This window comes from Lissotriton vulgaris, chromosome 12 (genome assembly GCF_964263255.1).
Source record: "Lissotriton vulgaris chromosome 12, aLisVul1.2, whole genome shotgun sequence".
NCBI classification, from domain to species: Eukaryota; Metazoa; Chordata; class Amphibia; order Caudata; family Salamandridae; genus Lissotriton; species Lissotriton vulgaris.
Genome location: NC_141700.1, coordinates 596,495,638 through 596,523,489, shown reverse-complemented (window position 1 = coordinate 596,523,489; position 27,852 = coordinate 596,495,638). Strand labels below are relative to the sequence as shown.

General features: G+C 51.0%; 1 protein-coding gene across 3 annotated transcripts in view; it reads left to right on the top strand.

The window, feature by feature from the left end:
* Positions 1 to 27,852, top strand: part of LOC147677801 (ATP-binding cassette sub-family C member 12-like) — a 954,180-nt gene that overhangs the window by 607,139 nt on the left and 319,189 nt on the right. For all 3 annotated transcript variants that reach the window (XM_086945451.1, XM_086945452.1, XM_086945453.1), the window contains exon 21: positions 2,753 to 2,959. In XM_086945451.1, coding sequence (XP_086801577.1) covers positions 2,753 to 2,959 — 207 coding nt within the window. The remainder of the gene's footprint in view (positions 1 to 2,752; positions 2,960 to 27,852) is intronic.

The window sequence follows — 27,852 nt, the reverse complement described above, 5'->3', positions numbered from 1 at the left end:
ACTATCCGTGGCATATCTCGCTGTTAAAGCGGCAACCTTCTTCTTCTGAAACTGGGGTCGATGACGCTGAAAGTCGTCTTGCTTGCCTTTACCTTCAGTCTTGCGGGGCTGCTGACGGCTTTGTTGGGCACCCTGACCTTTGCCGCTGTCTCCTACACCTGTTGGTGAGACCAACGTATCCTGCAAAGAGCGAGGAGATCGTTGATCAGGAACCTGAAAACGATCAGGTGACTTTATATTAGTGTGGTCGCGCAAATCATATGTGCGCTCAGTAGACACAGGTATTGGCGAAGAAGGACGTGACCCCTGTTCCTGTTGCTTTTTTCCCTGTTTCTTATTACAATTCTGCTTTGGAAAATTGGGGCGTTCATCTTTATTAGACTTCTGCTCCTGAGTTTGCTTTTGTGCTGTTTTAGCAAAAAGTTTAACACCCAAACTATTGCGGCCAATGGTCTTATAAGCCTCCGCAAATATTTTCGGTAACTGCCGGGGCTTATCGGCATCTGGAACATTGCATAGAGCATTAGTCACCTGGAAGTTTACCGCATCTCCCTTGACATTAGCAAGGACGAGATCGGAAACAACCTCAAATACTCGAACGAGTCTCATTCCCAATTCGACCGCCGCCTCCACTCCGTGTTCATCGTGTACACGCTTAATGACGGAGGGAAGGATAGCCATTGATAGAGTGCTGAAGCACTTAGTATAGACTGTCGCAAATATCTTACCCCAGGTCTCACAATGAGGTACCTCCGGTATTAAGTCTTTCTGCAAATTAATCGTTAGAGTCCTGTGTTTCTCAACAGGAGTCGTATTAGGAAATACTGCTTCCAGCTGGTCAAATTTCTCAGCAAGCCAAAAAGGCATATCATCCTTATCTTGGGGCTGCTTGCCCATGACCGAATTAACCATGACAGGATTAATCTTCATCCCGGCCTGTGCAGCTGGTTGCGCCGCAGCACCAGATGGCCCCACCTGGACGTTGCGGGAAAAGTATTGCACAAGAGCCTGATGCACTCCAATGAGGGAGGCATAGAGCGCACGCAACTTATCTATAGTAACTTGCAAATAATGCGGATGCGGTGTGTAACCGGCCAGAACTGGCCACGTGGCCTAACCGAACCACGGTTACCGAATGGGGAAGGGCACCATTAAATCAAACCTGATGCTGTCAGGCTGAAATAGGAATCTCCAGGTCCTATATGGGGTGTAGTTCAGAGGCACAGCCGTGGGAGTATAAATGTGAAACAGACCAGAATCCACATTGACCGCAGGAAAGATAACCCATGAGTAGAAAAGATCAAACGGGTATGCCGCTTCAGCACTCACCACAAAAACTACCGCATTGCCATCCACAGTGACACAATTTGTCTGCAAATGATTGCGGACGGCCACCCTACTATGTGTGGGAGCTCAACGTCAGCCATAAGGACACAATAGAGAAGAAGAACAAAGAAAATGTAGCGTAACACTAACGGGTAGTAACTCAAAGTAAAAACCTTTTTGAAATATCAAGCTTGAAAAAAAATGTAACTATAGGTAGGTTAATCCGTCACCACTGTCAACGGGAAAAAATAGTGAGGGTGTCGTGGACTGATATAAGCACTACTCGAGAGTCTCAAAATAAGACCACATCGTTAGGTGCGCCATGTTGCAGGGATTCTGCTCATACACAGAACTGTGCACAGAGACCCAGGATCTTATTGTATTGCGGTGGACCAAAAACTCACCTCAGTACCTAGAATCCCTAAATGACTAGCATCAGTGTCACATTAGCTCTGCCTCCTATGAAAAGGTACCAATGATTAGACAACCCAGAACATGCAACTTAGGTTATTCTCAGGAATGGTGGGAATCAAGAACACTATTTCATTTGTTATTCTCATACCAGTCCACAACATTGGTAAAAAGAGACACAATAAAGATGTCTATTTTAACGACGTGCTCTAAGATACAGTATTTTTGCAAACAAAAGCAGGCAAATTATTAAAAATAATACTATCAGCATTGTTACAATTCCATAAAATACAAATGGAGAACTCATATTATAATGATAGTGGAAACAGGTCCTACAGTGCCCTGTATGCCACCCTCCCTAGCTAGGAATTATGTTTAATAAAATATAGAAGGTCTCTTAGGTTTGAATGGGGAACCCCATACCTCCAAGATCAGCAGAGGTGAATCACATCGGGATCTGCAAAAGCTCTCTCTCTCTGGAAACGGACTTTCAACAAGTGGCTAAAATCATGCATGCAGTGCAATATTAAAGGCGCCAGAATTTCACTTAGCTGCAGCTGCGGCATTTTGTGTCTAAGCGTGAGCCGATCAGCCCGAATAACAGCTAACGTTGTTATGATAACCTTGGAGGCTTCAGCACTCACTGTGCAGACTAAGGTCGAGATGTAAGTCTAGGGACTTTGAAAACAAGCCATTCTCATGTGAAGAAATCACACAGCCTAATTTACAACAACAGTTGCATATAGTGTTGTCTGCAAAAGCAGCAAAAAGGTAAAATGGGGTTTAAACTTCTAATAAGCCTACGCTAACATAGCAATGTGTGCAAACAGGGCCCTGCCTTCACTACAATATGCTAATTGAGTCCCATGTACTGCATTTTGCCTCACCTTCTCACCTAACTGAAGTCTTCAGTATTGTGCATGTTTTGGCATATTAAACTGTCTGTCAAGTATAACATTCAAATCTATGTTTGCACTAAATATTTTTATTGAAAGTTGGTATTTCTGTTTTGTAGAGAAATTGCAGTGCATCTAGCAATGAAACTTCTGCACCAGTCTGTAATCCACAAAGCATAACAGATAACCCTGAATTGAGCTTTTACCAGTTGATCTACGGAATGACAATTGTGGGAATGCTTGTTTTCAGTGTCATTAAAGGATATGCTTTCACAAAGGTCACATTAAAAGCCTCTTCAAATCTGCATGATAACGTATTCTACAAGGTACAGTATAAACACAGGTACTCATGTTATGAGATGAAGTATGCACAAATGTTAATTTGTGACTTATAAATGTGTAGTGGATTGTTACAGAAAGTATTCAAATCCATCAACATGAAAAGAAGTGTTCCGTTTTGCTGCTATCCTTTAGCATTTGCAAATTGACCTCAAATCAATCACACAATATGCATCCATATCTCATAAAGCATCTCCTTATTTAAGCTTCTTTAAATAAAAACAGATAAGATTCAATGCTACCAACTTTTTTTGTTTATTACTACAGTGCCATTACTTACTACTGATGTTCATGACTGAAATGCCAAGGCTTCCTTATCACATTCGATACAACATGAGGATAAGTCTTCACCTTCATGGAGGCACATTCTTATAACAAAATACAAACACTCTTAAAAGAACTGGGATTCTATGAAGGGTTTTTGGTACTATCTCCCAAATTTATACTGCAACCACAAAATCTATACTACACCCTTAATTTTAGACATCACGCACATATGTAACTGGGTCTTGAGTAAGAGAAATCACAAGAGATCCTTAACAGTTTATTTGTTAGACCCTCACTCATTTTATTTGTGGCATGCTTTATTTATCCGTTCTGAGCCTGGTCCCTATAAACCAGGGTGAGATCAGCCATGTTCCAGGGACCACTTTGTATGTTTTTCTGCTGGGGACCTTAAATATAAAGATATTTTCAGGTCATCTAGGTATCCCTTTATTGTGGGTGTTTATGGTATAGTAAAATCTGATTGTGGATGTCTGTGGGATATAGTGCTGCTACACCCTCTAATTGTTTGACATGTTTCAGCCTTTTTATGAGTGACTTCTAAGGGTCAAAGGCCTTTATCAGGACTGTTGTTAGTGGTTGGGGAAGGAATATGGTGATTATATTGTCAAATGGTCCTCTCACTATTAGTCAAGGCAAACAACGCATTACTCAAATTATGCTATGGAGCTTACTCTTCATCCTTTGTAATAATATGTTGATCCCTGAAACAAAACAAGATTTGATCAATGTCTTCAGTTATCTTACTTTTCAGATATAGAAGGAGGTATTCAGTGCAGTTATACATAACACATCACACTTTACACCATACAAGGCAGGGCAATGTTAAATCGTAAGTAGGATTGTACATGCATTCCATATACAGACAAAGAGTTTTGGCACTATGTGTTGGTACACTGAAAACTGCACAGTAAGACATGGGAGGTGAGTAGATTGTTGAATCGACATCAGGCTTTTATCCTCACCTTATGCGGAAACATTCTTCAGCATCATGAGAAAAGGAGGGGGTACGTCTTCCTACAGTGAATATAGTCATACTCTGCATTGTTGTGAACTATGTATTACATTTTAAAAAGGAGGGCATAATAAGGTTAGGACATTGTGAATCCCATTATTAAGGTCTTTCCTAATTGGCTCAGCATATGCTTACATTGTAGTGTGCTTACTCACGTTCTCAAAGGTACCATGTCTTGGTTATGCACCTCCTTAGTGCCTAATGTCCTCTCGTATCCATAACCCTTGTTGCTGTGCTTTTGTTTTTATATGTGGGATGCTTTGCACTTCTGTGGTATTATAGTCACATAATAACTTCCTCTCTCACCTCATGACATCACCATATGCATACAAGTTCTATGTGTGATTGAGTCCTGGGGAATGTAGCAAGATAGCGGGTCTCTAATGCTAATGGAGTGTCTGCATTGCTTTGTGTACCAATGTTTTTTGTGGGATGCAGCTTCCACAGTTAAACTCATAGGAGTAGTAGTTCTATAATTGCGGGGACGAGTCCTAAAGAACAGACTTCTGTGATGTGATGTTCCTTTGTATGAAAACTGTTCGTCTCCATTGCAAATGCACTTATATCTCATTTAACACTTCTCTTTCATCCAATATCAGACTTTTAGTGTCTCATATGGTCATTTGTGAGTAACTGATTATATTGTTGTACAACATTTAAATATATATATTTACATATATATATATGTATGTATGTATGTGTGTTTGTATATATATATAGATAGATAGATAGATAGATAGATAGATAGATAGATAGATAGATAGATAGATAGATATCACACATTTACCCATGTTGATCATTCTCCTCCAATAAAAGTACACAGCACTACCACAGAGGTATAGTTCACCACAATTATTTTTTTAGCACACCCAAGTGCATAATAGGATAAAAGGTATGGTCAACACGCTTTGGCTTCACTTCCTTCTACTGGATATTTATTTATTTATAGGGACCTCATACTGATATCTATTCCCTTGTATAAATGTATAAACAACGGTCTAATCATGATCACTTATACTCATTATTGGTACATAGCTCAATAGATGTGGCTAGTTCCGTATCAAGTCATCTGTCAACTTCACTTCATTCCTACATCGGATTTTAATTGAAGACGTACATACACTAATAATGTCTATTTACATTGGCGTCTGATCATGTCATGTAGAATCATGGATGTTAGTCTACATTACAGTGCAAGTACTCATTGTGCTAAGTTCACTAGGTTTCACTGGATTTCATAGTTTACACATGCCTGATAGCTGCAAGGTCTATGTATCCAACGTTGTTCAAGTTTTAGTACATTTCTATATATGTTTGGGCTAGTACAGACTTTTTCTAAGATCACCCACCTTAGGTCATTCTCTGTGAGACCTGTGCTCAGGAAGTGTGTTGTCTTGTTTGTAGTGTGTAAACACCTAATGTTTCTGCCATGTTCACATATAATGGTCTAAATCTTCTTGGCATTTATCCCTATACAGGGGCACTCAATTAGGTAAACTACATTTGTAGAGTAAGTTGCAATGTGTGTGGTATCTTTGTTCCCATGGGCTTTGGAGACCAAGTTCTATTTCTTTAGGTGGTTTTGTGTATGGGCATACCAAACATTGTCCACAAGGATAATAAATAGTGATCCTAGTGGCACCCAAAAGTGTCAGTTTGTGTTTCACCATTGCTCTTGGGTGTTGTGTGAACCAGTAGTCCCATCAGGCTGGTGTTACGTCTATATGAAAACATAGGTTTCTTAAATGAGAGATTATTCCAATTCAGAATGTGTCAGTGCTTGCTTATAATATTTTTTACCTTGTTTGAGCTGTTATTGTAGGTGTTATTGTAGGTGCTGTCACAGATTAATTGCTTTGATTCTTCTCTCTGCCAAGAGAGTTTATCTGTGGTTATTTTCTGCTCACTTTTTCAATTAGAAGTTGTGGGTATTTTCTGTCAGCTAGTTTTTTTGTACGTTTTTTAGCATCAGTCTTATATTTACAAAGACTAGAACAGTTTCTTCATATTCTCAAGAATTTGCCCACTGGCAGATTTTCCTTTAGGGAATGTGGATGTGCACTCTCAAAGTGTAAAACATTATTTCTGACTGTGGGTTTTGTGAATACACTGGTCTTTAGTGTACCTTTGTCTGCTCTGATTAGAACATCTATAAAGAGGATTTCTTGGTTGCTCACTGTGAGAGAACATTTGAGGTATTAATTATGTGTGTTGAGCCAGTTCAGACACTCTGTAGAACAATCTGTTGTACTATGTCATATGATGAACATATATTCAATGAAGCAACAGCACAGGCATCCATGGTATGGATTATTGGCACATATATTTGCATTTTTGAAGTAGTGAATATAAAGGCATGCTACACTGGGCACAAAGGTACTCCCCATGGCAGTTCCATGCTTTTTCAAATTCAAAGTTATTTTGTGCCAGAGTTAGTCTAGCTAGCCTTATCACAGTGTTTATGTGGGCTTCTCATTCTCAATCACCGCCCTTCAGGATGTCCTCCATTACCCATAGTCTTTCCCGTTGGGGGATGATCATGTATAATGCTTCTGCATCGAGGCCTATCATTAGGCCTGTGTTATCTGTCAAACTGGATGTGTTTTAATATGTTAAAAAGATGTTTTATGTTTTTATGTATGAAGTCATTTAGGTCACCTGAGGTCGTAGAAATCAGTCCACGTAGGTGAAGAGAGGTCTCACAGAAAGACTCTAAAAGAAATCCAAGACTTAGTAGATGAAGTTAGAGAACTGAGCTGGGTCACAAAGAAAGGGGTGGAGTTCTCAATAAAAGAAAATCTTAGGACTTCATACTGTTATACTCTTCCTAATATCCACCTCCAGGACATCCCACAGTACCCGGTATAGGGTAGGTTCTAGGGACAAGGTCCAACAAAAACTGTCTTTCAAAATGATTCTAATTTAGGGCCTGATTTATATGTTGGTAGAGAGGGAACTCCTTAGTAACAGCAATGGAGTACCTCCCGCCACACATTGGTCTGCACACCTGATATAGATGTGGGTGGACATCAAGTTTGGCCATGGCGGATACTACTCCATCTCCGTTATGGTAAAGCTTCTCCAACGGCCTGATGGAGTAAGGGCCATCAGAGAATTGGCTATATATCCTTCCACCCAATTAGGATGGGCAGACATGTAGGTGTTTTTTTACTGCCTGTCATCACCAGGCAAACCCTGGCAGCAAAGGGCAGTAAAAAACAAAAAATGCCCCCTCTACATGGGAGATTACTCCCATGGTTAGGGGGCATTATCTTTTTTATATTCAAAAAGAAAATGGCGGGGCGTGGCCAAGATGGCGGCCAGGACGGACGTGTAACCACAGAGCTCCTCGCCCTGATCCCTCGTAACCCCCACAAAAGCCCCTAAAACATAGCAGATTGGCCCCCCACGCGCTGCAAAAGCGCTGCACAAGGCGGGGTAGACCCGGAACCCCGGAGTGTGAGCCTACGGGGCTGCTGCTGGACATCTTGCCACCGCCGCAAATCGAGGCGGGAAAGGGCCGAAGACCGGGTTCCGCACTGTCCGGACCTGCCGCGACCCTGCGGACGCCCGAAGCTACTGCGGGGCAGAGCTGGTGAATCGGAGGCCGCTCCCCGGTGGGGGTGTCCCCCGGAGCACAGGAGAGCCACACTACAGCCACCGGCGGGGACGGGACGCCTCGCGGCTGAAAAGCGCTGCAGCCCGGCGGTCCCCTAATCTAGCACCCGGCTTGGGCCTGCGCAGACACCGGAACTGCTGACGTGGGAAGACACAAGCTCCGCGCTGCACCGGCCAGCGGCCGCCGGTGAGCCGGGCGGGACACCGGCACGCAACACCTGTGGCCACTGGGTCTACGCTGTGCAGCGGGGGAGGACGCGGCCGGCACCCGAGGCGGGCCTCGGCCGGAAGACTCTGCATGCCGGGCCCCAGCTCGGGCCTATACGGCAAAGAAAGGCACAGGGCGTGCACACGCCGGGGGCCCGCCTGATCCAGCGAGGTTGTGCCCAGGATCCCCAGTGCAACCCCCCGCACCGCACAGTGCTCTGCATCGGGCCCACACAACGGCGCCTCACTCGGGCCCCGGCCCGGCCTGAGCTCCTGTACTTCAGCGGAAGTCCCGTCGACGGCCAGGAGCACTGGTCGCGCATCGGAGTGGCCGTTTGGATCTGCCCCGACCGGGGACATCGGGCCTCCCACACAGCGGTGGGGGACCCTGGAACATCACCTGCGCCCCACCTACAACGAGGACGATCCGAACGTGAGGAGCTGGGGAAACTCGGGGGGCCTGGTGTTCGCGCCCCCGGCGGGAGGAGAGATGATGTAGGCCCAAAGCCGGATCCCGCGCTGGGCCCACTGACGACTGCATGCAATGCCCGGGGAGGAGGGAGCTGTGCCTGGGCTGTGTCCTGAGTGCATGCTGAGAGCCCTGTAGACCACCGGTCCAGCGGTGTGAGGCCCCTGTCTGCACCGCCGCCTGCTACTCGGGGGCGCGAGCCGAGCCTCCGGCGAAGGTGGTACGCACGCAATACTCGCCTGCACTTCAGGCCCATCGCCGGGACACGCAAGGGACTGGATCTAAGAGCATCCGTTTGACACCGCACTTTCACTCCATTGGGGCGTAGACTGCTCTTCGTCTGGCCCCACAATGTCGAATGCTAACCGCAGAGGGGGCCGGCCGATCACTGAACTGCTAATGAAAACCTCCTCTAAATCAAAGAAAACCCAGGCTCCCACATCCCCGGCAACTCAGACAGTCATCCCATTCAAAGAAACTGCGGATGCCCCTATCACAAAATCATTTCTAGAATCCCCCTTTAACACGTTGCGTGAAGACTTTCAGACTCTAAAGCAGGAACTGGTGAGCGAACAGAAGGCACTGCGCCGGGATCTGGATGGTCTGGGGGAAAGAGTGGTGGCAGTGGAAGAATCTAATCATGCACGCTGTGAAGACTTGGTGCACCTCCAACAAGAAGTTATCCGTTTCCAAGAGCAGCAGGTAGGCCTCCAAGCCCACGCGGAGAACCTTGAAAACCGCTCTCGGCGGAACAATATACGGGTTCGGGGAGTGCCATTGAAGGCGGAGGGGAACAGTGTTATGGAATACCTCCAGGACCTCTTCCGAGAGGTTCTCAACAAACCTGCCGACTTCCCCATTCGTATCGACCGAGCACATCGAGTAGGATTGCCTCGCCGGGCTCCGGCCCCCCCGCCAGACATCCTAGCGTTCCTCCCGGACTTTCCCCTAAAAGAGAGGATACTGAGAGACGCACGCAGGGCACAGCCTATCCGTTTCCGAGACAGCCCCATTGAACTCTATCAGGATCTCTCAGCTATTACTCTTCAGAAATGCAAAGACTTTAGGGTCATCACTACGTTCCTGAGGGACAAAGGAGTGCCATACTCCTAGGGTCACCCGTTCCGCCTGATCTTCAAATGGGAGGGAACCCTGCATCAACTCTGCTCACTTCAAGACACCTGCGCCCTGCTGGGCATTGAGCTGCCCGACGACATCTCGGAAGGGGATTCTACCCCGGGATCTTCGCAGGCGGCCCGGACCCATTCATCTGGAGGAGACTGGCAACAAGTGAAGAGACGCCGCGCGCCTAAACACCGCCTCCGCCCGGGAACGATTGCCAAGGATAAGGCCGCAGCCATTGAAGAGGACGTTAAGGACACTACCACCAAATCCTAAACTGTGCCTCGGAAGGGGGCCATGTTTGCAACGCTATTTCTGAGTGGGGGGAGGGGGGAAGGAGGGGTGGGGGGGCCATGAGGGCTGCCACTACCACAATCTCCTACACTTCCTTGACCTACAGGCCTGAACTGACTTTGGATAGGCCTGGGACTATGACTTTGGGTTGGAAACCACAAGTTGGGGTTAGGGTGGGAAGGGAAGGGAGGGGGTGTTGGACAGGGGGGACAAGGGGGATCCCGGGCGAGAGGGAGGACAAAGGTTGGGGAAGCTGGGGTCAGGGGTGGGTGGGGAAGGAGGTTCCGGGAGAGGGAGGGGACCAGTATGCCAAGGGACGTCGACAAACTTCATATACTGAACACTGTTCGCCGCACAAGTTAATGGGCATGTCACAGCGCTATGCCGAACCCACACCACTCCCAAATGTCTGATACACTTAAAATATTGTCTCTCAATGTAAAAGGCCTTAACAATCCAATTAAAAGACGAGCTGTACTTTCATATCTGGAACATTCAGAGGCAGACATCTGCTTATTGCAGGAGACTCACCTCCTACCTAAGGACTGGCACAGGATGCGCTCCAGAGTCTTCCCCCAACAGTTTTTTTCATCTCTTCCAACTAAAAAAGCGGGGGTGGCCATGCTTGTGTCCCGACGCTTTCGGGGCCGGATAGGGGTCAAAGTGGGAGAAATTAAAGGCTGCCTCCTGGCATACACCCTTCTAGTAGGGTCCAGCACGATGACAATCCGTTCCATTTACGCCCCGAACACTGGCCAAGAAATCTTTCTCAAGAATGCACTTTCAGAAGCACTACAACCCCCTAACTCCCACCTGCTCATTGGGGGGGACCTCAATCTAGTTATGGACACACACAAAGACAGGTCCGGGCACCGATATGGGGACACTGGAGCGTTATCTGAGGCGGGTGGGTTGTGGCTAGAGGAAAGAGGCCTAGTGGACCTATGGAGGGCGATGCACCCCAACGCGACACATTTCACCTTCTACTCGCATGTACACCACACATATGCGCGCTTGGATCATTTCCTAGGCTCCTCAGAACTAACGGCCCGCATCACCGACATCTCCATTGTCCCCGCGGCCCTCTCTGACCACGACGCGGTGGAATTGACGCTTACCGTACCCACGACCACAAGCACCCCAGGCTCATGACGGCTTAACGAAACCATGTTGCAAAGACCAGCCGTCACCACACAAATCCATAAATGCATTTCTGACTTCCTCGCCACCAATGATGGCTCCGTCACCTCCATATCGGCTCTCTGGGGAGCCTTGAAAGCTGTAGTGCGGGGGGAACTGATTGCTATAGCAGCTGCAGACGCCAAAATTCGCAAAGAAAAAAGAGAGGATCTCACAGCACAAGTGGCTGAGCTTGAAAGGGTTCACAGCCGCACTGGAGCTCCGAGAATTTGGAGACAGCTAAAGGCGGCCAGGGCCCAACCTGCCAGCCTTGATACCGACAGAGCTGAGTTCGCCGCCCTCCGACTCCGCCATTCCTACTACGTAGGGGGCAATCGCACCGGGCGCCTTCTAGCTAGTGCCCTAAAAACCAAGACCCAACACTCCAAAATCACCACCCTCCTGAATGACTCCGGGGAAGCCCTCACTGAAGAGATGCAGGTCGCGGACGCCTTCCGCTCGTTTTATGCTTCCCTATACAGGGAAGACAAAGTGTCGCCTGCTGACATAGATGCATACTTGCAATCGGCGGATATCACAACGCTGTCCAAGACGAACTCGGAGGCCCTGGATGCTCTTATCCGCTTGGACGAAGTCCTGGCCGCCATCTCCCGACTGCGCCCGCTCAAGTCTCCGGGTCCTGATGGCTTCTCCTCAGGCTTCTATAAACTCTTCGGTCAACTTTTGGCACCGGTACTCACGAGATTATTCAATTCATTCGAAGGCCCGAGCTCCATACCCCCAGTTATGCTTGCAGCAGACATAGTGGTGTTGCCCAAACCAGGCAAAAGCCCAACACACTGCTTGGCATTCTGTCCCATCTCGCTACTTAATTTGGACTTAAAATTATTCACTGGGGTGCTAGCGGCCCGCTTGGGCCCCTGTCTTCCAGGGATCCTCGAACCAGATCAATCTGGCTTTGTCCCGAATCGCCAGTGCAGCGATAATACTAAAAGACTCCTACACCTAGTGGACAAAGCCCACTTCCAGGACTCAGACTCAGCTCTGTTGGCTATAGACGCAGAAAAAGCGTTTGATCGTGTCGACTGGACTTACCTGCAGAAAGTCCTACAACGATACCAACTAGGCGACAGATTTCAAACCTGGATAGCGAGCTGATACTACCACCCTCACGCTAGGGTCCGCTTGGGTAGTCTTAAATCAGACCCCTTCGAGATACAACGTGGCACGTGTCAAGGGTGCCCTCTCTCACCCCTCCTATTCGCCCTTTATGTGGAGCCGTTCGCGCAGAAACTCAGGGATAATCCTAATATCCATGGTATTACTTTCGGCCATGAACCTCACGTGGTGGGATTATTTGCCGATGACATCATTGCCACCCTGAACAGACCATCCCACTCTATACCTGCCTTCTTAGAGCAACTGGAGAATTTTGGGGCCGTATCTGGCTTCAAGATCAATCGGGGGAAATCCCTGATCCTGCCTCTGGGCAGTAATGCTCACCCTCACACTCCTGCACCCGACTTTGGGTGTGACCTTCACGCATCCTCGCAGCTCCCGTATTTGGGGATCACTCTCACCTCCACCACCGATGCGACGGCATCCCTTAACTACAAAACACTCACTTCCCAGATCCGAGCTGACCTTGCGCGCTGGTCGAAACAACCCCTTTCCCTGTTAGGCCCCATAGCGGCGGTGAAAATGTAAGCCTCGCCTAAGATCTTGTATATCTTTCAAATGCTCCCGATCCCACGCCGCCTGGTGCATTGCCGGACTTACAAACCGCCCTCCACCAGTTTATCTGGGGTAAGAAACGCGCGCGCCTACACAAACAAGTTGTGCACAGAGCTGTAGACGATGGCGGTCTTGGAATTCCCAACCTCCTGCAATATTTCCAGGCCTCACAAATCCGCTATTTGGTGGAATGGTATCGACCAGAATCCGAGAAGAGGTGGTTGTTCCAGGACAGGGCAATGGCCCAAACCTCACTATGGAAGATACCATTTCTCGCCCGCCAGCACAGACCACGATATCTACTCAGATCCCCCATCACACGCACCGTCATGAAAGTTTGGGACGCAGTGGCGGTCAAGAGAGGCTTAACAACTTTCCCCTCCCCGCTCACCCCGATACTAGATAATCCGGAATTCCCACCAGGCAACGACCCTCGCGCCTTCCCGCAATGGCGCGGTAAGGAATGCCGTTCCGCTGGCTATTTCTTTGAATCGGAGAGCTTTCTTCCCCTTGACACCATTGTGCAGGACTATGGGGTGACCAAACCTCACCTGTTCCAGTACTTCCAACTCCACCACTGGCTGTCGGGCCCAGACTGCGCTCCCTTAGTGAGTCGGCAGCTGACGTCGTTCGAAAAGTGGCTGATCACAAAAGACTCCGACCGACATCTTATCTTGGATCTTTACAAGATGCTTTCTCCTGCGATCGGCCCGGGCAAGACAGCGGGACAGAAGCGCTGGGAATCGGAGCTTGGCAAGACATTATCACCCAAGGAATGGGGGTTCATATATTACAGAGCGGCACACACCACCTGTAATACTAGTGCCAGGGAAGCAGCGGTGAAACTGGCCATCTACTGGCACCTCACCCCGGTCAGACTCAACCGTGGCAACCCTCTTCGGAGCGCGCTGTGTTGGAGAGGCTGCGGCGAGCGGGGCACCTTGACCCACCTGCTGTGGGATTGCCGCACTGTCCGGGATTATTGGAAAGTGGTCCTGGATGATATTGACTCCACCTTCCAGACCGAAATCCCACGCTTCCCCGCGTATGCCATTTTAGGACTGCCTAATGCGCTTACATTTCCCTTGCGATCCACACGCGGCAAACAAATGGGCATTGCCATGCAAGCAGCATCACAACATATCCTGTCACTCTGGGGTTAGCCCACCGCCCCCACTCACACTGGATGGTTGCATAAATTGTGGTTCACGCTAGGCATGGAGCGCATCCAAGCCACATTGACACACACCACAAACTCCTTTCAGAAAACTTGGCAGCCGCTTTTATCCCTACTGTCCAAAGAATTTCATGAAATAACCTGCCCCAAATATCTTTGCATTCTACGGCTCACAGGCCCACCACAGGATCCTTCGTGAGTCCGAATACCCTGCAACACACAGCTCTAACAGTGACATACCGCAGATTACTAGTGAACGGCATACTGGTTGGGTTGGAGGGAGGGAAAGGGCGTTGGGAAGAGGGAGGGGGGTTTGGTTCTTCTTGTTCTGGTCGGTTGACCACTTTGCACCGCACCTCAGTTACAGCACTGGCTATACTTGTCTACGTTGGCATATTGCTTTCGCTTCCTTGATGATGTTCAGAGAAGACGTGCCTGTCTGTCTCGCTCGCCATATATGCCTGCTTCTTGCTTGCTGTATTGAAATGCCCTTTTTCGCTTTTGAAATCAATAAAACAGATTTGAAATTAACAAGAAAATGGTGTTTTAGGACTTTTTTTAGAAAAAAGAAAACATTTTGGTGCAAGGCTCTGTATGGGTTGATGGATTCCTGCACCAAACAGCGAAATTACGATATGACGATAGTTCCTACCAATGCTTTATAAATGACTGGCATCTTGGCGGGCATGTATAAATCTGGCGGCTGATCCTTCCACCAGGGTCAGAGTAATCAATGGCGGAACAATGGTTTGGAAGGATTTGAATTGGGCCTTTAGTCAAATTCATAGAGAGACATCTATGTACACTTAAGTAATGAAGTAATTGTTCTTTGGGCAGAAATTCCAAGAACAGTGCCCGGTGTAAATTTAGAAAGTGAACATACTTTCATGAAGAACATTGATTTTGGGTAAAGGGATACATTGGACTGATACATCTGTTATAAAGAGTCGTTTGATATAAGGCATCCAATTTACCATTGGGAATTTATAGAATCACTTTCCCTGAAAAGAAAGGAAAAGACACTTCATAACTTGGCTGAAATAAGACCTAGTGTAGACTAATCGTTTTTGCCATTGGTGACATATTTCTACAACAAATCTAATCATAGTTATTTTAATCCTGCCATCTGCCCCTTTAGTACTGTCTGAACACAACCATCTCCAGTAAAGTTTGAGAGCTTGTATGCCATTCAGTAGACCCTTCCTGTTTTCAGTCAAAATCATCTCCAGATGCCATGGCCTGAAAGTCAGTGTAGTAAACCTACTTGACAATCTGCAATACCCTTTACCCTATATTTTGATGCACAGGGCCACTCACTGTTAAGTACAGCAAGTCTTGAGGAGCTGTGGCTTAAACATATGTTAGACTGAAGGGAAAGAGGGGGTGAAGCCCTGTGAAAGCTTATGTTAGGAATATATCAGTGACGCAGGCACTTTTCTTTATTTTTTTTATTTTATTGCATTTTCAAAGTACATCAGAAAAAAAACAATGCCCATACAAAAAGACAAATGAAAGTGAAATAATACAAATCTGAATCACAGAAGTCTAAAATGAATACAAGACTAACAGAATGGTGATGGGAAGGAGGAGAGTAGGTGGAGAGCAAGCAACACACCAGCAATACAAACAAACTCCACTATAGGAGGGCAGGATAGATAATGTACCGTGGTGGAAATGCAAGAGGACTTAAAAACAATACAGAATCTGAATAAAACCATCTTCAGCAACATTGCGAGGCATTAAATATACCAAGAGAGAGCAATTGAAATATTAGTCTTCAGATTCATCCACCGCTGCTCCCTGCACTGCACAATATTGGGCGGAGAGACCCCAAAAACTCTTTGGACGATTACAAGGAGGGAGAATTTCATTATAGACATCAGATTGGGCGTTGCATATAACCATGTCGTGTTCCCACTCTATCACCGTGGGCATAGGACCCCTCATCCATCGCATAGCCAGCCAGCGCTTGGCCAGGAGAAGACCAATGGCCACCAACTTGCGCACATTTTTCTTTAGCGGTTTGGTATATCCCAGGAGCGCCAACAAGGGATCTGGAATGAGGAAAGCCCCAGGATGTCATTCAGCTTTCGGAAAATTGTGCCCCAATAGTGTTCCACCCGGGGACATTGCCATTCCTGATGAAAGAAGCCAGCACGTGGCGCGCTACACCGCTCACAAGTATCAGAATCTCGAAACCCATATCCAAACAGACGCAAAGGGGAGTGATAAACTCTGTTGAAATATTTAAAATGGGCAAGCCTATGGCGACCATTAATAGAAATTTTATGGGTAACCTCACAGCAGTAGGACCAAATATAATTTGTGATAGGCACACCTATATCTAGCTGCCAGGCCTGTCTGACCCTGCTGAGGGATGGGATCTTCGTGGCCAGGGCCGAGGCGTATAGTTTAGAAATTAACTTACATGGGGACTGGGCACTCAAAAGTGTTGTCAAGGAGGGAATGTCCATGGGTTCAGTTAGGTCTTCCCCAAGAGTCGCCCTCAGAGCATGTGGGCATTCTGAAATAGTGGAATCTCGTCTGGGCCAAATGCACAGTGTCAACTTCAGCTACGTCCTCCCACGCGCACACCTGTCCGTGCCTGAATAAATCACCCATGTTGTGTGTACTTAATTTGTTGAGTGAGGACAGAGTCTCTTTCTCCGAACTGACCACGAACCATTGACACCATTCCACACGCATTCGGGGCGAATATAATTGTGCCCCATCATACATTCTAAGCATAGCATTCCAAGCATGCACAACTGAGTTTATCGAGTCCAGTATGCCATAACGCCTTGTTGGAGATTGCATTAAGAAACGAGGCAGGGAGTGTGGGGCAGCAGCAACCTTCTCGATCTGAAGGTGAGGCAAATCATGTGGCCTGTGTACCCAACTGTATGCATGAGAGGTCTGCGCAGCCCTGTTTTATAATTCAAAATTCGGGCGTTCAGTCCCCTGGCAGTGTACGGAAGCATGAGTGTGTCCAAAGCAACCTTAGGGGCTTTACCGGCCCACGCTAATTTAGTCATGAGAGAACGGGGTACTCGAAATAGGTGCTGTGGTACCACTATTTGAATATTAACAAAAAGAAAAAGTAGGCGAGAGAGCACGACCATCTTCATAAAAAAACTTGCCCAGCCAAGGACAATGGGAGATGTATCCATCTGTATATGTCATCGCTTAGTTTATCAATCGCATCAGAATGGACCTGAATGCCCAGATAACGGACAGGATAAGTAGTCCATTGGAGTGGAAAGTCGAGCGGGAACTGTACCTTGGAGAGTGTCAGCGGGAACAACATAGATTTATCCCAATTAATCTGTAGGCCTGAAAACCACCAAATCGCAGCACCTCTCGTATCACTTGAGATAAGTGTGTCTCGTGATCTCTAACGTATAAAAGCGTATCATCAGTGTAAGCAGAGGTGATGAGATTGTAAAGAGGAAAACAAAGCCCCCTGTGCCCATGATACTCTTGCAACGCCTGCAACAAGGGTTCGGCTGCAACCGCATACAGCAATGGGGATAGTGGGCACCCCTGACGAGTGCCCCGGGAAATCGGAAACAGAGTAGAGACCACATCACCCAAACGTACCCGGGCTACTGGAGAATAATATAATACCGCGATCAATTGCAAAACACCCCTCCAACCACCATTCGCCTCAACACAGCCTGCATATATTTCCATTCCATCTAAACAAAAGCCTTCTCGGCATCCAAAAAGACTGCAGCAGCCTTAACCTTGGGCCAAGCGTGCTGCATAGCACCAAACACCGTGCAGAGGTTATGTGACAGTGTGCGACCCGGGATGAACCCACCCTGTTCGGGTCCTATCAGCAGCGAAAGGAGTGGCAAAAGTCGGTTCGCCCACATTTTTGGAAACAACTTGGTGTCCATGTTGAATATGGAGAGCGGAAGATAAGAGGGGCATCGATGAGGGTCTTAATTGGGCTTCAAAAGAGTGATGTTCAACGCCTCACGCATGGAAGGGGGCATAATACCGTCTGCGGCTATCTCGTGAAATAAAGTGATAAGATGCAGAATGAGAAGATCGCTGACGCCCTTATAAAAAGTGACCGGGAGACCATCAAGCCCAGGGGCACTGCCCGCACGCATCGACCCCAGAGCAAGCCGAACTTCTGCTACCTCAATAGGGCGCATCAGAAACTCACGCTGCCAGTTTTGCAACCAGGGGAGTTCGATGTATTCTAGATAATTAGAGATGTCTTCATCACTGGAGGCAAGTCTGGAGCGATACAACTCCTGTTAATAGGAACGGAACTGAGCATTAATTTCAGCACGGTCAGTCAGGAGTGACCCATCATCGCCCTCCAGCTCGACCACACAGCCAGGACTCAGACGGCGGAAGGCCAGCGCGGCCAGCCCTGAGCCCGACCGGTCGGTCTCACCATACGCTCTAGCAGACACATACTTTCCCATATGCTTTACTTCACTGTCAGCCTCCTCATAGAATTCAGCAAATGTGGCCTTGAGCTGTTCCCAGAGATCGGGTTCGTAAGTAAGTAATAGATAGGCCTCCAGGTCGGAAATTTTGGACTCCAACAAGGCGAGCCGGCCACGAATAGCTCGAAGAACGCCTGCATGCTTAGTAAGGGCAACGCCCCTAATGTAGACCTTAAACGCCTCCCACACCGTAGATAAGGAGTCGACCGATCCAACATTAATATCAAAGAATACAGAGATCGCACCGCTCAACTCGGAGTGAGAGACGGAATCCAACAATGAGTACAGGGGAAAGCGCTACAAAAAAGGAGGCGGGGAACGAGATGGCACTGCCATAGTGATCATGACCGGAGAATGGTCCGAAAAGGAGTGAGCCAATACAGTGCAATCCAACACCTTAGGCAACAGAGATTGCGAGATAAACCAATAGTCAATGTGCATATGGATGTCATGTTGCACCGAGAAATGAGTATAGCTCCCACGCACACTTGAACAAGACCTCCATACATCAGCCAGCTGCAATTGTAAAGCAAAGCCTGCCACCCTCCTCGCTGAAGCGGAAAGCGGACGTGCAGGACCCCTTGAGCGATCAAGAGAGGTATCCACTGTGCAATTAAAATCACCCCCCCGAAAGTATCGGCAGGAAACAGCGGTCCCTGAGTAAGGTGAACAGGGAGCGATAAAACCCTGGGTCATCATAGCTAGGATCATAGGAGTTAACGATCAAGAATTCCCACTTCGGACTATAGCATCTCAAAACAACATATATGCCTGACTGGTCTGACAGCAGTGATTCTAACTTGAGACCTGCCTTGGGGTTAAGCCATGTCAAAACACCTCTAGAATGAGAAGTAAAACAAGCTGCATGAGAGGTCCCCGCCAATCTACTGCCAGTTAGTAGCGCACAGCCCGGGGCAGATGCGTCTCCTGAAGCAATGCAACGTCAATCTCCTTGCGCTTCAGATAGGCAATAATTTTCCATACCTTGCGGTGGTCATTTAACCCCCGGACATTCCATGTCATGAAAGTCATATGTTTGGGCAAGATAGCCCTAGTGTGAGACTCTGTCATGTCGTTCACAAGTGCACAAAGGGTGAGGCCCCTTTGCATGCCCACCAACCATGCCCCACACCATGACTGCAAAAAATAGACATGTGATCCTTAATGAAAAAAAGAAAAGAACAGCTCCAATAGACATACCTCCCCACCCACGCCTTGCACTCCCCAACTTTACAAAGGCGAGCATCCTCCCACCCATATACCACAAAACAAAAAAAACCAAGCGGTAATCACAGCGTGCATAACGTGAAAAAGCCCCAAAAAAACAGGAAGTGAGACAGCGGTTATTGCACTGGGGCAGATGTTAACCAGCAGCACAGACTTGTCCAACCCACCGCTACAGCACCGCCTACAAATGACAAAACTCCACAAAGAAACCATGGCATGCAGCAGTAAACCATTAGCAAGCCTCCGCCAACGACATGCCATGTTAATGGCAGTAACAATCTAAAATGTGACCTCCTTAAGAGATAATGTAGAATCTGTACATCACAACCCAGGGAACATATTAAGACTGGAAATAACATTGTAAGGGAGAAGAGGGCCTATGACAGGCTCACTGCACATTAACAAACTAAACATGTGACATGACCCGCAGAGAGCGGAGTAGCGATGGACATAACACAATGAAATTATGCATCATTAATACATATATACCACACAAAGCAGTTAAGGTTTGTTCGCAGCAACTGAGTCATTGCCATCAAGACCTCCAGGAGCTTCATTCAGATGAGGGGTGTCTCTTTGATCCCTCGTACGCCTACCAGCCCTCTCCCAGTCCTGGAAAGACTTCTGCAGGGACTGAGGGTCGGAGTATATCCTGGGCTTACCATCAAAGAGGACCCTGAGGCGTGCCGGATATAGCATAGTATACTCAACGTTGTGGTCATGCAGCTTGCGCTTTAAGGGGATGAATTGCTGCCTGGCCTCCTACACTTTGAGGGTGAAGTCCGGGAACAGAGAGATAGAGGAGCCTTCATAGTGCAAAGTTCCCAGGTCTCTGGCTCTGCGGAGCGCAGCTTCTCTGTCTCGGTAGTTTCACTAGCTTCGCTATTATAGGGTGAGGCGGAGCACCAGGCTGGGGACGAGGGCCAAGTGAGCAGTGTGCACGCTCCACAACAAATAACGGGGACAAAATGTCCGCACCTAAGAGAGTGGTCAACAGTTTCTCCACAAAAGTTTCCATGTTCCCAGTTGCTATAGATTTCGCCTGGCCCGTTATACAGAGATTACAGCGTCGTGACCGAGCATCTAGATCATCAGCCTTATCTTGTAGGGCGGTCAATGTGCGCTCAATACACTTCTGCTATGCGACGCTCTGCTATAGCTATGCGCTCTGAATGTTTGTCGACCCTTTCGGACATCCTGTCCATTCTGTAGGCCAACGCGTCGATTTTTGAGTCAATGGCAGTGAGGCCCTGGTGCATGGACGCAATGATCTGCTTAATGTCGCCAACTGGGTCGTCGGTGGGGGCCTCCGACTCGGAGAGTGCATTGTCCGCAGCTTCCTCATTGCGCCGGGACTTGCGCTGCTCGAAGGTGAGTTTAGGTTGAGATTTATCAGGTTTCACCACAGGCAGCTCTGTCACACAGGAAGCAGCCCAAACACCAGTTGTGACTGCAAGTGTAGAAACAGGGATGGAGAAAGACAATACAAACAGCGCAATCTCAGGAGAGAGAACGTGAATTTAACGGACTGGGAAATATGTCCATCTACCACCTGTCCAGCAATCCAGCCAGAACGAAGGGGGCAACGCAGAGCGTGAGACAGCACCTGGACAAAAGTGACCTCTGTGATGAGGCAGGCAGTACTCCACAATCAGACATCCCAACTGGAGTAAGCAGCCTAAGTCTTCACCCCATGCGCCGAAAGCAGTCCAATGGCAGGCAGGAGTGGACTACACCAGGTGCAGCGCAAACGAAAGCACAGCGCTGTTGTAGAATCCCCGGAAAGTAGTGATCACATCACAGGGAGCTCCCCAGGGCAGACCCAAAACAAGCAACTGTGTGGGGGGCTAGACCATAGGAAAGCCCATACAGTGAGCAGCAGAGCGGGGACAGAACCGGGCCCCCGCAGCACAGCCCAAGTGCAGCTCACCTCACACAGGAGCTCCGTCGATAGGCAGCCTTGTGGGAGTGCGGACCAGCCCAGACCTCCTGGGCCCGCTCCCGGGCTCTCCATGAAGCCATCAGCCACGCCGTCCCTCCGTTACCAACACTGCGGGAGGGCCACGATCTCCACAGCGGAGCAACAAACTGCCGAAGAGTCACCAGCGCTCCAGGGCATCTGCAGGAGCAGTGGGCGCAATCGGGACAGCCGCTGGCTTCAGCTTCACCCTTCCGGCACAGCGCTCAGGAAACTCGGCTGGCTCCTCCCCCAGGCATGTGAATGGTACGTTGCACCAAGCCACAACCGTCCATTCCCTGAATGGCGATTCCCAGCAGGGCTACTCGGGAGGCAAAGGCAGCTCCGGACGGACCGAGGTCTCAGGAAGACGAATCCAACACATCCGCAATGGAGGAGGGCAGTGGAGTGACAGATTGATGGCAGATTGGGGATTTGCGGGGTGGCTGACCGGAGGGAGGCTCGCCCCCCCGGGGAAGTTTGGGGCCACGGGAGGAAGGGGGGGGGAAGAGATAGCACGGAGACAGGAAGGTGAGTTTGGGCTGGTTGGGCTCCTTGGGCGTCATTGGGCTGGTTTGGGCTCCCTTTGGGCTGAGGTTAGATAAATACGGCCATTTTGGGTCACTGTGCACCATTTTAGGGACAGTGACCCAGCAGCCGAGTTAGGCAGGGAAGTTGTTGTTGTCTAAATAGGTTATTTGAAGTGTGGAGGTAGCGTAGGGAGTTGGAGGGCGGTAGCGATCGTCGGGTACAGTTGACGGCGGGAGTTTGTGTGCATCTAGGAGGTGTTGATTGCGGCAGGGCGGCGGTTGCGGTGGAAAACTCGGACGGCCGAAGCGGTTTGTGCCTGGTGCTGGTGCGACATGGCGGCGGAGGAAATGGCGGATCCCCGAGTGCGAGAGGCTCTGCGCCTCTTGGGGGAAGCCGGCCGGATGGATCTCCTGCAAGAGGAAGTGCGGGTAAGGCCACCGTGGCGCGCTGCTGACGGCGCCGTGGTGGCGGTTGTGGCCTGTGAGCCACCGAAGTCGAGGGTGAGGAGGAAGGAGGGAGCGGGGAGCGGAGGCGGAGCAGCGCGCGGCGGCGGCCAGCAGGTGGCTGGGGCGCCGCTGAGAAAGAGAGGTGCGGCCAGGAGGCAGGGAGGGGCTAAGAAGGCGCCTTTGAAGTTTGTGGGGGGGGCGGGGAGGTCAGGGGTGGAGGGATCGGGGAAAAACGGCTCAGGGGGGGCGAAGGAGGTAGGCAGTGGAGAGAGGGGCAGAGGGGGGGCAAGGAAGCCGAGGAGGAGTGCCAGGTTGGGGGGGGTGGCAGGGGGGACAAGGGAGCAGGGATCCGTTGTGCAAGAGGGGGGTGTGCTCAATGAAGGAGGGGGCCCTGAGGGCCTGCCAGGAAACCAGGTGGTGGAGATTGGGGAAGTGGGGGGAGGGGGGAGGGGCCAGGGTGCCGAGGGGGGAGTGGGGGCAGGGGGGCAGGGGGTAGGGGGGTGTCACCATTGCTCATTGACCATTCGGAGGGGGAGGGGGAAGGGGAGGGGGAGGGGGAGGGGGAGCAGGGGGGGAGGGGAGAGAGAGTGACCTGGACTGGGGTTCATCGTCGGAAGGGGAGGGGAGCGTGGTGGGGCCCAGCAGGTCGGTGTCACCACGGGATGGGAGGGTAGAGGCAGGACAGAGGGGGGGTGGGGTAGGAGGGGGCCGGGGGAGGGGCGAGGGGCTGCCAAAGAGGAGAGAGGCGGGCGGGGTGGAGGGGGGTGCAGTGAGTGGAGCCAGGAAGGTGGGGGGTAGCGGGGGTAGTGGGGGTGGAGCGGGGGAACGGGGGGCATGTGGGGGTTGTGGGGGGGCGCAGGGGAAGGCGAGGGGGAGCAGGGTGGGAAGTGGGGAAGGGGGGTGGTGGGGACAACCGGCGCGACGGGGTGGGCATTCGGCGGCGTTGGGGAGAGGGGCGTCAGGAGGTTGGGGGGGCAAAGGGGGCGAGTTTCACTCGGCATGCTGGACGTCGCCACTTTTTTCTTGGCAGGAGCAGTTGGCAGGGGGCTCGGGTGAGCCGCATGCGGCTCCAACCCGCCGAGAGGATGGGCCGGCTCAGCTTTGTACGGGCGGCCGTGCTCCAACGAGGGACCAGGCACGTGTGGACAGGATGGCAAGGCTATAGGGCTCCGCCGCCCCCCTTCCGATGGGTCGAGACGGCCGCGGGGGGACAGGGATGGAGCGCGAATGTGACAGGATACACCGACTATCATGCTGAGAGTGGGAGGAGGGAGAGTGTGGACCTGGGGGCATTGATGAGGGCATGCAGGGACAAGGCAGGATTGAGCAGGAGCACGGGCAGTGGTCTACCGAGGCAGTGGAGGGATGGAGAAGGAGAAATGGAATCAGAGGAGGAGGGGGAGATCAGGGAGGGGGGAGACAAGTAATGTTGTTGGCAGTATTTTGCAGGAACGCCCCCGGCAGACGGTGCCGCGAGGGACGGCCCCCCCAGTGGAACTGGTTAGGCGGCGGGATCCGGTGCGGACGCCAGCCTTGACGCCAGGTAAGGGTGGTGCACGGTTGGGGAGTGGCTTGGGCGGGCCTCATGGAGGCCGGGTGTCTGGAGGAGGCCAGGTGTCTGTGGGCACGGATGCTGGGGGAGGGGAGGCAGTACGATTGCTGAAGGGCAGGTATGTGATGGACGTGGGGGTAGGTACGGAGATGAAGGAAGCGGCGGGCGACACGGAGTCGGGAAGCACTGCGGGCGGCGATGCGGCGAAGGCAGGGGGGTCGCGGGCGGCGATGCGGCGAAGGCAGGGGGGTCGGCGGCGGCTGGCGTCGGGGCGCAGGAGAGTTGTGAGGTGCCATTTCGGAAGCTGCCCTATATGGGGGTGGCAAAGCCACTGGGGGCGCACTTGTCATTAGCGATGAGGGAAAACATTTGGAAAGGGGAGTACGTGGAGATCTTGAAGTTACTTTACAGGGAACTGATGGCCAAGGAGGGTTCAAAAGAGGAAGAGCAGGAGTTAGCTAGGCGCCCCAAGGTTCCGGTGACCATTGAAAATTGGTCGGCTGCCTTCCTGATCTATGCTAGTGTATACTGCGAAAAGTATCCGGACCGGTCGGTTGCGTTGTTCAAATATATGGACGTGGTGCGGCGGGCTCAAGTGACGTACAGGGGTTATGCTTGGTCGCATTACGACGAGGAGTTCCGGGCGCGCATGGCGTAGGATCCGGAGGCGCAGTTGGGCGATTTGGATGCGGATTTGTATCAGCAGACGATGAGTGGGGTGAAATTTGGCCGCACCATCTATACAGCCAGTGGGCTTCCGCTGGTGTCGACCCCCTTTACATCACGCCCCACCCGTGGGGGGGTGGGGTCAGGAGACGCCGGAAGTTCTAACAGCGTCGGGCCTGCTGGGACTTCAATAGGGGGTCCTGTCTCAGGCAGACGTGCCGTTTTCGGCACAAATGTTCCAAGTGCGGGAGGAGACACCCAGTGGTGCGCTGCTGGGGGCTCGGAGGAGGACCAGCTCAGGGGCAACAGCCGGCGGCTCCCGGTGGGGGGAGAGGAGGCGGCAGGGGAGGGGGTAGTGCCTTGGAAAAGGCTTGTACACTGGTTAGGTTGGACAGGCTCGAACCTCTACTAGCGGCGTATCTGTGGGCGGATGATGCGGCCGTGCTGCATCGGGGCTTCAGGGAGGGTTTCCGTTTGGGGTACGAGGGTCTGCGGATCACCCGGTGGGCTGAGAACCTGAAGTCTGTGAACGTGCACAGAGGCATTGTCCGGGAGAAGCTCTTTAAGGAGGTGAAGGAAGGGCGGATGGTGGGTCCTTTTGAGGAGCCGCCCCTGCCGGTTTTGATCATTTCGCCGATTGGCGTGGTTCCAAAGAAGGAGCCGGGTCAGTTCCGTCTGATCCAGCATCTATCGTGGTCGGAGGGCACGTCAGTGAATGATTACATCTCGGCGTAGTTGGCGTTGGTGTCGTACTCGTCCGTGGACGTGGCAAGGAGGCTGGTGACAGCAGCGGGGCAGGGTGCGCTCATGGCAAAATGTGATGTGAAATCTGCGTTCAAGTTGTTGCCAGTGCATCCAGCGGATCATCAGTTGTTGGGGATCCAGTTTGATGGACTCATTTTCGTGGATAGAGCACTTCCTATGGGGTGCTCAGTGTGGGAGGTGCAGGTGTTGCTCGGGCATTTGAACTTTGCGTGCCGCGTTGTGCGGGCAGGAAGGACGTTTTGCCATCGGTTGGGGCTGGCACTGACCGGTCTGACGTTGCCTCATCATCACGTGCGCTTGTCGGCGGGTTCGAGAGAGGATTTGAGCATGTGGCTGGCTTTTCAGGGGCGTTTTAATGGAGTGCCCATGGCGCCACCGGAGGACTGGCAGTGGGACGTCACAATGCCATCGGACCCGGCGGGAGTCGGCGGCTTCGGTTTGTACTGGGCAGGGAGATGGTGTGCGGAGCTGTGGCCGGCTCAGTGGCAGGCGGTGGGGAGGAGCATTGCGTTCCTGGAGCTTTTCCCGTTGGTGGTGGCGGTGACAGTGTGGGCGCAAGAGCTGGCACACAAACGAGTCTTGTTCAGGGTGGACAATATGTCGGTGGTGCAGGTGGTGAATCGGCAGTCCGCAAGGGAGCCACAGGTGTTTAAGCTGATGCGCGTTTTTGTCTTGAGGTGCCTGGAACATGACATTCTGTTTCAAGCTCAGCATGTGCCGGGGGTGGACAATGACATTGCGGATGCTTTGTCTCGTTCACAGTGGCGGAGGTTCCATGGGCTAGCCACGGAGGCGGCCGCAGCCAAGACACCGGTGCCGGAGGAGCTTTGGTTGGTGGGAGAGCGCGGGTCGTTCAGTTGGTGAGGTCGTCTGTGGTGGTGTCTACGTGGAAGGCGTATGAACAAGCTTGGCTGGAGTTTCTATGTTTGGGAGCGGTAAGGCAGCGTGGCAAGTGGCGTCGGGAGGAGCAGGTGGTGCGGTTCATGCTCAGTTTGATGGACAAAGGGCTGGCAAGGGTGACGATTGCGGGGAAGTTGGCAGGAGTGGCGTTCATGGGGAAGCTCTGGTGGGATTATGCGCCTTCGGCAGGGGAGTTGGGGGGGCGTCTCTTGGAGGGTTGGGAGAGGGAGAAGGGGGCGCAGGTGTGGCGGCGACATCCGATTACCGAGGTGATGCTGGAAGGCTTGGTGCACCGGTTACCGGAAGTGTGCAGGGATCAGGAAGAGACGGTTTTGTTTTCCACGCTTATGTCGTGGATGTTTTTTGGAGCGGTCCGGGTGTTGGAGTTGGTGGGGTTACAAGGACGGCCGGGAGTGAAGTGGGGCGAAGTAGAGTTGCAAGGCCAGGAAGTGGCGGTGCGTCTGCGACGGTCAAAGACAGATCAGCGTGGAGAGGGTACCTGGGTGGTGCTGGGTCCTGGGACAGAGGCGGTTTGTCCGGCGGAGTGGGGGAGGCGACTGGCGGGGGGGCAGCCGCAAGACGGGGCGGAGGTTTTTTGCCGGGGAGAGGCCGGTCGGGTGATGGCGGCTCAGCTACTGTGGGTCCTGCGGCACGCCCTGCGGTCTATGGGTGAGGACCCGAAGGAATTCGGAACGCATTCCTTCCGCATTGGTGCAGCGACGGAGGTGGCGCGAAGGGGTTGGGTCCAGGAGGAGATAAAAAGGCTTGGACGCTGGAAAACAGACTGTTATAGGACGTACGTGCGGGGGAAGGAGTGGAGTGAGGTTGACATGCTTGGCCCATTGCTTATATATGTATCTTTGCAGGTGCGGTGGCGGGGCCTACAGCGGCAACTATGAGTATTTACGTGGTGGGCCATTCCTTTTTAAAGAGAGAGGAGAGGGCCGAATGGGAGAAACACAGGAGCCTCAATTTGGAGTTGGACGACCAGTTGTTTAAGTGTCATTGGATGGGCAAAGGGGGCATGTGTTGGCACGAGTTGGTGCCGGTTCTGAATAATGTTGTGCGGGGGGGGGGGGGGTCTGTCCGGATGTGGTAGTCATTCACCTGGGTGAGAATGATTTGGTGCAGTGTAAAGGACTGGCACTAGTGAAACAAATGAAGAGGGATTTGCTGGAACTTAGGAGACAGTGGGCGGGGTGTTACATCATTTGGTCGGAATTCATACCCAGACGATGCTGGAGGGGGGCAGAGAGGCCTGCAGCGATTGACAGGAAACGGAGGAAAATTAATAGGGAAATGCGGG